Consider the following 10,591-nt stretch of genomic DNA (forward strand, 5'->3'; position numbering starts at 1 on the left):
ACTATAACCATGTACTCAGTACAGTAAGTGATAAATGAGAAGAAAAGCCTTGTTACCATCAAATCACTTGCTGCTGCTGTTGGTATTAAGAACTGATGTGGGACTGTGTGAGGTACTTACAGTCAGTGTATTAACTACAGTAAATGCCAGTCGGCACACTCCCAGTTAGTTCAGTCGTTCTGTTTTCCCATCAGTCTTAGCTTCCTTTACATTACAGTATATGTGTTCTGGCGATATCTCTGTGTCACTTTAGGCTCATATGTATTGTGGACATTGCAATAATGGGATTAATCCCATTACTGTATAAGTTGTTTGTCTCGTTTGTCACTGTAAATGAATTAAAAAAACAAACATGCATGGCCTCTTCACCCTGTGCCCTGGAGGGCTTGAGTGTTCCCATGCTCTCGCTCATAAGAAATACAGAAACACAATGTCATGATACATTTATATGATATATGTGTAGTGTAAATGTACAAATTCCCTCTTGTGCTCCCCACTCTCACTCTCTTCGTCATCACCGACCCACTTTTATGTTGTTGTCTCAGTCATCTGTCTCTATATCGAACTTTTTTCCCCCCATCTCTCTCCGTAACAAGGCTGAAATACCTTCAGGTGTCCGGAGAGATTGGAGAGGGAATTCAGTCCAGTGGGGCGTTGAAGCTTTAAGCTCCTGGTTGCCTCAGTGTGTTCAGCCTTGCAGAACGCTGCATAGGCAGGCGGCAGGAAACAGAATGGCGTTGGGAGAAAAGCTAGTCAGCCAGGCAGCCAGCAGGCCCAACCAGCGCTCTCGCTCTCACTGACTGGCAGATGGGCATAGACACACAGCACTTCGCTGTGTGCTATTTTGAGATTGTGTTTCTCCTCTTCCTCCCTCATCCCATCCCCACCCCCCTCTGAGTTCACACCATGTTGTCGCTCTCTATCTGAGGTGGGCTAATGTGATGTCTATAAGTGGAGGTAGTGAGGTGGTTGATGTGCATTAGGTCAGTAAACAGTGCGGGGATGTGCTGATGCCTGATGTAGCACAGTGGACACTCTTTCATTAATCACCAACCCCTGTGCTCTGGCAGCGACACATTTAGACCACACCATGCACTCGTCTATTCCTGCCAAGTGTGCTCTCTCAAGCAAACATGTGTCTCTCGTGTCTGTTAGGGAGCTGGTTGATGTTGTGTAGATGCTTTATACTTCAGTGGAAACACAGTACTAACAAAAAAACCCACATGCTTAATAAATGGTTTAGAGAGTTTATGTAATATATATTATTTGAATGTTTGTTAACAGTAAAATAACTAATAATTATCTATTTACCAGTTATTAATGATTGTTGCAACAATTAATACCTTCTACTCATCTTTGTTATCTGTTTGTATTTTTCTCATTTAATCTGCTGACCCTCTTCACTGCCACCTTTGTTTATCAACCTCCGCTTGCCTTTATCTTCCTTATTCCTCGCATTCATCTTACTCACTCTCTGCATCAAACTGACCCATCCATTGCCTGCTCTGTACCTGCCTGTTTATTATTTCATAAAGGCATTAAACGACAGCGTCTCAGCTCTGACTCCAATCGGAAAACGTACAGAATTAATTTATTTATTGCGTTATTTCAGCCGATAGCTGAGGTAAATGTGCTGTGGCAGTGTGCCGTTAATTTCCCACAAGTCCGGGGTTTAATTGTGCAGCAGCGATGTTTTTGTGCCCTCCCCCCTACCTCTCAGGGCATCATTGCAATAAATCAGGAGGCTCGTTTCTTCATTACCAGCTATAATGGGCACTGCATGTTTGGCACATATTGATTAGCTATTGGATCAACATGCCCCTCCATCAACTACTCCAGCACACTTGCTTTCCAGTGTTCAACATCTGTTTGTCCCAGGCTGGGTGCAACACGAGGCTGTTTAGAGGCAGCTGAAGTGGGCAGGAGTCCCTGCGACAGGCAAAGCGAGACACATGGTCAGCAATCAATTCTAATTGTTTCCTGGCAACAACATGTCCCCGTGTGATTGAAACTGTAATGCTGACGTATGTGTGCAGGGTGTGATGCCCAAAAGGGTATTTTCTCCTTTACACTCGATGGTTTTGTTCTCTCTTGTCCCCTCTTATCTGATGCATTGTTTTGCTTTCATCTCCACGTGTCTGCATGCAGTCAAAACTGATGTTTTGTTTGTATTTCTGTCGAGTTCAACACTTTGACGATTTCATTGTGTAGAACATGATTTATTTAGTGATCCCTTCACTCCATCTGCCTCCTCCCTGGCCTTCAAACCAGGGAGATTATTTCATGTTTCTGTTTTTTCTTCCTCTTCTTCTTCTTGTTCACCCTCAAGCTAAAGGAAACCCTGGCTGTGCTTGCTACTGGGCTGCCATAGGGTGGAAACATGTCTACTCCCCTACTGTTTTTTCTCGGGTTTAGTTTTTTAGCTTTGACACACAAAGAAAAGTGTTTATACACCACCTTTTGGATCAATTCCTGGATACCTCATGTACAAAAGAAAGCAGCACCCACAGTTTTGGATTCTGTCCTTTCATCCTCTTTCTCTCTTTTATTTCTGTTTCCTGATCTCTCTATTCCTCTCCCTGGCTCCCACTCCTCTCTGCCACTCCTCCATTCTCCATTCCGATTTTCATTATGCCTCTTTTCCAAATCGCCTGTTGTTGTTTTGGTGTGTGTCCAGGTCAGTCATCCAACGGATCGGTGGGGGAGGTGTCGATGCAAGTGAATCTCATCTCTCACCCTGGCACCGGAGAGCACAAAGTCAGCGTGAAGGGTGAGATTTTCCTTCACTCAGACCTGCTTTTTTGGTCACTTTCTATTCAATTGTGTTCACACTTGCGAATGCTCAAAGAGTCACCCTGGACAGCTCATGGCGTTAATCTCAGTTGTCTGATGGTGCTGCAGGGTCACAATCAGCAGCATTGTTTTATTGTCTTGGAACTCACTTTGGAGGGAAAAAATGACAAAATAAATATCTGAAATATTGCTGATGACATAATTATAGTCATTATACAGAGAACCATAACTGGGGTTGTACTGTAGGTTTGTTTTCCATTCTTGCCGAGGCTATAAAAAAGTCATGGCATAGTCAGCGACTCATGATTTATAGATATGCAACTCTGTCTGTATTTTTATTAGCCATGCTAGAGGCTACATGGATTGCAATCATGATCTGTTTGTTGGTTGAGACTGAAATAGCTCAACAAGTATTTGATGTACTGCCATGAACCCTGACTTACTGGTTGAAAGTTTTGGTGATTGATTGTCATGAAAATTGATTAAAAACATATTCATGGTATTCATGGTCCCAGGACTGACTACATAGGTGATCCATGACTTTTCCTCTAGCACCTTTAGCAGATAATCATTAACTAAGCTACTCACATCTCAGCATTGACTACATTGTATTGGATTAGTGGTGTCAGTACTGAAAATTTAGTAGTCAATACCAATACCAGTGAATGATTCTCAATACTCAATTTGATACCACAGTATAAAACAAAAATGCTAATAAAATGTGTTATTCGTTCTTTGCCACCTGAAACAAAAACTCATCTGAACTTCTAGGACAAAAGTCTGAGGGGGATATTTACCAAACCTGACACAAATCACTGTCAGGGTATGTTGCTCATGTCTGGAAAGTACTTGAGTACAAAAGTGATTTCTGCTGCTGAACTTTGAATGTAAGCTAAACTCACAGTGACAGCAGTCATTTAAATTTACTGACATGTTGACAAACAAAATGCCTACTACTATGAGATGTGGTTACATTTCAGTAGCTTGGACATGGTAGCCTTCAGCATTTAGCCATTGTAAATGTCATGGACAATGGTTGGCTACACAGCAATGCTAGCTGTCTCAAACATAAATAATGCTAATATTATTTCAACAAAGCGATAACAAGGATAACACTTTGGATACACTGATAATGTAACATTACTCACCACCTGGATGTCTGTCTTCCTCCTTTTTTCTGAATAGTTTCATGGCACATTTTGCATACTGGTTTTGCACATTTAGTATAAATCCCTCATCCAAAGTATTTTAATATACATTTTACTGTTTTTCTTTTTGACGAGTCAAGCCAAAGCTGTCACTTGTCACTATCTTAGTCATGTATGTTGTTGCTGTTCACTGGTGCTAGCTGGCGCTCTCCCTCTTTCTCTGGAGTCTAACAGAGGACTAGCAACACTTGAGTATATATGTATATGCTTTCCCCATCAGGTTGCATCCCAGGTACCTGTGGTAATGTAGAAAAAACAGTACAATCGCATTTTCAGAATTTTGGCATCGGCTTGGTGTCACATCCCTAGATTAGATTGGAACAAAAATTTCTACACCATTCATATAATGAATCCTGCTAACTTTGGAGATCCCTCCTTTTCCTCTAAAGCCACAAACGTTGAAATTAAAGGTTTTAAGTGAAATATCTCATTAACTATTGGATACATTGCCATGAAATGTGGTACAGTGCTTTATTCCGGGCTGTATCTCTTTGCAAGCTGTACCCAAATGTACATAGCTGCAATAATATCTGTTTCTTCTCTCACAGTAGCACCATATGCACTACAGCTTGCAGTCAACTGTATTCAGCTGGTAGCAGTAACATGAAAATGTGATTGCCAGTTAGGTTACTATGGCAATCATATATGGACATTTCTATTAAAGGAAAATCCATTATTACTGGATGAAGAGGCACAGTTTAGCTTTTTCATATTTATTTTCTAACTTGTCTATTTCTGTTAGTGATTTTTCTGCATTTCCCAGAATTACTTTTGGCAACCACCACAGAACAAAATGTAAAAAAAAATTTAAAAGCCTGTGTGCTGCCATTGCACTATACAGTCGCTGTGCCAATCAGTATGTCTCTCTCTCTTTCATGGTAGATTTATCCCTACATGTTTTTTGTGTTTTTGCGGAATGTCAGTGCAAAATAGTCTGCAAATAAATTGTTTTGGCTTGGTTCATAGGTACTGACATCCAAAGTGTTTACTATTATCATTCCAGATAAGCAGAAATGTTCCTGCTATCACTTTCTATTGTACTTGCTTTGACAGTATCTCAGTGTAATATGACATTTTCTACATTCATCCAGTAATCTGTGCTAATAAGCTAAATACACAGGAATACATATTTTAATAAACAGAACAAGTATTTTTCCCTCATCTAAATTGTAACTGAATATTATTTTCTCTGCATTCCTTAGTGATTGCTGTGAACAACCTCATCTGGCAAACCAACGCCATGTTCCGGCCATTTGTAGAGGTCAACGCCGTGGGACCACACCTGGCTGACAAGAAGCGCAAATTCAGCACCAAGACCAAGAATAACAACTGGTCACCAAAGTACAATGAAACATTCCAATAGTGAGTAATCGTTCTTCCTTTGTTTTAGATACAGAGATGGAGAAAAGAGGGACGAAACCTGAGGGTTTTCTAAAGGCTGTTATTAATTATTATTATTATTATTATTATTATCATTATTATTAGTAGTAGTAGTAGTATTAGTAGTATTTATTATTTAAGGCTGGGATGATACTTGGGTGGCAATTCGTTATGCATTGCAATTCTTAAGTATTGTGATTCTACAAGTATTGCAAGGTAATATTATGATTGATTGCCAAATTTGTTTGCTTTTCTAACACTAAACCATGGGAAAAACTTCAGTCATACACCTCTAGAGACCATACATCATGGGTCAGATTTCTAAAAACAATGTATAGGACATGACAGTCAGTCTTTCTGTGCTTTATTTCAGCAGCATCATTGCCATAGTGAAGCCATTGCCAAACTTACAATTGTCATGGCCCAATTTGAAATTTGAGAATCTTCTGCAGCCCACCCAAACCTCTGATCACAATAATCAACACGCAAGACCAATTATACCCATGAGGAGATACAAGATATGCTCCAGTGTTTATGTGAGATGTCACCAAATCCATTATTTATTTATTTTTTCATCGCTTACCTTAATTTAACCAGGCAAGTCATTAAAACAAATTCTTATCTATAATTGAGGCCATAGTTATGATTACATTTGAAAATAATCACAATTATTTTATGGTGATTTCAAACTTATAAAATTGAACTTTTACAACTTTTTTATTTATTTATTTTTCAAGATCTCCTTACCTGTAGTCTACATTCTGTGTGCATCATTATGTACCTTGTTTGCTGCTGTACCTTCAGACTAGTATTCAGTATGCTCTCTGCACTGTACAAAAACCTCCAGTAGCCAATATACAGTACCACATAATACCTGTACTGTCACAATCCTTCCATTTGCTGCATGTAGTGAGTAGAATGCAGTTGCTGTCCCAGCACTTTTGCTCATTGCCTTGAAACTGTTGAAGGGAGTCGAGTGACCGCTTCAGTAATCTATAGGCTTGTCCACTCTTCGACACCGTCATTCTCTGAGCCGAGCCAACTCAAGTCAGAGCTAAAGTGATCTTAGACTGAGTTGTAGCAGCTCCAGTGTGATCACTGCAGGCCCAGTGCTGCCTGCATATAGATTCACATTGTCATTTGAATTTTAAGGAGCTGTTTAGTTCCTGGAGATAATTAGAAAGCAGCCTAAAAAAAAAAAGCTGGCTTGGAATAATGGCTCATTTGAATAGAGACATCCGTTTCACTTACAAAACATGACTGAATTGTCTCATCACAGCCACCTATATAATAAGGAAGTGTCTCCGAGCCGGAGTCTCTTACTGACACATTATATTCAGCTGCGAACAAAGCTGAATGTCGGTGTCCTAAAAGCAATTGTTTTGCACTCATGTACAATTCTACAGAAAGAGACTATGGGATAATTAAAAAGTAAATTAAAGTCCATTCAGGATAATTTTAAGAGACTTACAACTTACTTGAAAGTATCTGAACTGTCAGTATGTGCTAAATCCTACATCTTTATTACCCATGCACATAGACTATGAGAGAGGTGGATAAAGACTCCAGGCCTGAAAAGTGAAGTCAATACAGACAAGCCTGTATTCTTTCTCATGGCCCTCTGACTCCACTGGTTGCAAAAAGACGTCTGAAGTCTATGAGGAAGTGACTCTACTTTTCACTTGATGTATTACCCCAGTAAATATTTTCTTAATGAGTTTATAGTCTTAGTCATTAGTCCACTTCAATACAGCATTACAGCATGATGTGCATTTTGTAAACTTTGGTCCTATTTAGAGTAAAATAGGTGATAAACCAGAGTCGTGACCAGAAGAGAACAAAACAAAGGTTAAATAATTCTTTTTTACTGCAGTGCTGCATTACAGTAAAACATTACTGATTTGAACTCCTAAGTTTGAACCTTTCTGATCTCTCTGTGTCATTCCTCCCAGCATTCTAAGTAACGAACATGGTCCAGAGGCCTACGAGCTGCACGTCTCAGTAAAGGACTACTGCTTTGCCCGCGAGGACCGCGTCATTGGCATGACGGTCATCCAGCTCCGAGAACTGGCGGACACGGGCAGCTGCTCGGCCTGCTACCCCCTGATGAAGAGCATCTCCATGGACGAAACTGGCCTCACCATCATGAGGATACTCTCTCAAAGGACCAACGACGAGGTGGCCAAAGAGTTTGTGCGTCTCAAGACAGACACGCGCTCGGCGGAGGAAGTGTCGTAATGTGAAGCAAAAATGCAGTATTTAAAAGAGTTGTGTTGTCTTAAAGTGAGAGGTAAAGAGGAAGACAGACAGAGCAGTAGCAACAGTTGTTCTTTCTGGATAAGCTGGAGAATGAGATTGTCCAAAGAGAAGCGGAGGAGGCCCAAATCTGGCGAGGCAGCAAGACAGTGAGAGAGAGAGAGAGAGTTGTGTTTGTTTGTTTGTTTTTGTGCATGTGCGTAAAACATCTGTTGGAATGTTCATTTTAAAACTACAGTATGTACAAGTGTTTACTTACCGTATGCTTACTATTAAGTACTATATTCTACGAGTTATGTTAACGAGACATGAAATACCTTTTGTACAACATTTAGTCTTTTTGAACAGAGATTTGTTCCAATAAAGTGCCAAACCAGTGGAAAAAAAGAACAAAACCAACGTATATGAATTATGGTGAACTTAGTATGTTTGAAATTTGCTCGATTATTTTGTCCGGTGTAAGTCATTTTCTGACCGTGTGGCGTTTTGATTGTTGCAAAGTCTTTCATTTTGCACCCTCGTTTTTTGGCTTCACGTTCTTCCACACAGCACTGTTGTGCATGTCCTCTTCTCGGTCATGTCTCTCCCATGATTCCACAGTGACCACCGAGCAGGGTCCTGTCCCCTTGCCTTCAAACTGTTTGTATTTTAAGTCGACCTGAAAATAGACCATGTTTTTTTAAATGGCGATGACTGCTATGTAAACCTTCATAGGTGTTTGTAATTTTATAACCATGACAACAATGATGACAGCCTCCAGTGCTAACAGTCTTAGCAGAAAGGATGGAAATGTTTTTCTTTTTGTTCGGCTTTTTGTTCTTTCTTTTCGGCCATCAGCTTCCAGCCTTTCTGATTGACCACTGTGAACATGAGCTTTGGAAGGCAAGCTTACATGACATTGCAGACAGTTTGATATTATTGTTTCATATTTTTCCGATAACTTTGTTCCTGATAAACTGCCAAAGTTATATAAAATATTTGTACAAAAGCAATCCATTACATGTATGAAGAAGACATATATGTACATGTGATCTATTACTTTTTCAATGCTTAATATTTGATTATTAATAGGGTGGTACTAAGATTTTATTTTTTTTATTTCCTGTGAAGCTGTTAACCAATATGAAAGTTGCACATGTTACTTTACACATTAGTTATATCAGCTTCTGTCATTGGAATTATTTTTCTTCATAAAGGAAAGAGTCTAACATTTGGTAAATATGCAACATTCCTATGTATTGCACTGATGGCGAATTGTATGTCATGTAAATATATTTAGTGAGATATTGTACAAAAGTCTACTTTTCTTCAATGTGCATAAAGTATGTGCAAATGTGTTAAAACATCTGGGTCATTTTGAACGATTTTCCAGTAAGCATCCCTTTAACACTTATCACTATTACTAACCTGTCAACTGCTCTTCATACAATTGCACCTGATTTTTTGCATTTTGTGTTGAGATCTACAATATAAAAATGAGAAGAAATCTTCTTTTGGGGAACAATTTGCATGCAGTTCTGTCATGTTTAATATGAAATTGCCTTAGTTGGGATAATAGAACTGTACACATTATGACATTATCTCAGAGCAAATCAGAAACCAATCCATGCCAGTATTTAAAGGCATACTGCAGGATTTTCCCCAAGAAACAATACTGACTCATACAAAAATAATCTCTCTCAACCACCCACCAATCATGAGAAGTGTGTGGCTGCGCCTGCATTCACAGAGACCCCGCAGAGAATAAAAGGCAGCGCACAATGTGAAAATAATTTTCACTGGTTTGCTGATCTGTTGGCTCCCATGGTGGGTATTTTAGGGTGATAACTAGAACAACCACTGTGAAAATGTTGTATCCTCTTAAAAGAGTACTTCACCAATTTAGTATTGACACTTCTAACATTAAGTGAGCCACAATGGACTGTTAAAAAAAGAATAAGTTCAAAAAATGCTTAAGAACCCAAGATATTGTCGTTTTTGCTCCACACATTCTTCTTCTTTGTTAAAGCCTTGTGCCTACATTACCCACAATGCAACCACAGACAGTTTGGTCAGTGATACAGGTGTGTTATGCTAGTATCGGCTAACAGCTTCAAGCAGAGATGAGGAGCAGGCAGCAGAGGTCTGGTAAGCTCACTTCTTTCTAACAGCACAGTTTTCAGTTCTAACCAAAGATGGTCTGTGTAAGAAGATAACACATTACAGGCTGTGCCAATGGTAGGAAATGGTGTACACTTCCTGTCTACTAAGTGGGCTTGGTCAGAAGTGTTGGTAGTGTTGTAAAAATGATATGGATGGATGAAGGTAAATACAAAACACTAAAGGTGCAAAGTTCATGTTGCACCTTATTTTGCTTTTTGTATGGATCTGTTAGTTTAATAAGCTTGATATCTTTATAGAGTATATCTGTGTTGCCAGGTCCACTGAGTGTGTGGCCAAATCTCCTGAGAGTGTGTTGCTGAGATAGAGTCTCCAACAAAGTTAATTTTCTCCTGATTTGTCTGTCTGAAAATGCCATTTTAGTGTCAGATTGTTCAGACGTGGCTTGTAAAAAAATGGGTTCAATATTTGGTGACTGTAGGGCGAAATAATCATAGCCATTAACTGTGTTCATGTTCACTTCTTCCATTGGTTTGAATAGACTCAGGACCTGCAGTTTGTCTCCTAAAGAGGCAGGGCAGTAGCAAATCCCATGAGACACAGACACAAGAACTTACTCTAAAGTGTGCCTTTCCAAACCGTCTCTGCCCCAACAGACACTGACTCAAGTGACATCACTTGAGGCAATTAGACAGGCCACAGAAAACTTTATACCTTTCTTTTATTTATATATCCAGTAGTACTCCTTAAGGAAAGACAGACTTTGTGTGTATTTAGTGGAGTTCCACTTTAAAAGCCCAATGTGTAGGATTATGAGGCGTCTAATGGTGAAGTTGCAGATTGCAACCCACTGA

The 10,591-nt window shown here is 39.6% G+C and overlaps 1 protein-coding gene across 2 annotated transcripts in view; it reads left to right on the forward strand.

The window, feature by feature from the left end:
* unc13c (unc-13 homolog C (C. elegans)) overlaps positions 1–9,141 on the forward strand; it is a 139,456-nt gene extending 130,315 nt beyond the window's left edge. For both annotated transcript variants that reach the window (XM_084720181.1, XM_084720178.1), the window contains 3 exons: positions 2,678–2,770; positions 5,204–5,363; positions 7,334–9,141. In XM_084720181.1, coding sequence (XP_084576307.1) covers positions 2,678–2,770; positions 5,204–5,363; positions 7,334–7,619 — 539 coding nt within the window. In that variant the 3' untranslated portion in view covers positions 7,620–9,141. The remainder of the gene's footprint in view (positions 1–2,677; positions 2,771–5,203; positions 5,364–7,333) is intronic.
* The last annotated feature ends 1,450 nt before the right edge of the window (positions 9,142–10,591 follow it).

The sequence above is a fragment of the Lutjanus erythropterus genome, chromosome 1 (genome assembly GCF_056507025.1).
Source record: "Lutjanus erythropterus isolate fLutEry1 chromosome 1, fLutEry1.hap2, whole genome shotgun sequence".
NCBI lineage: Eukaryota > Metazoa > Chordata > Actinopteri > Lutjaniformes > Lutjanidae > Lutjanus > Lutjanus erythropterus.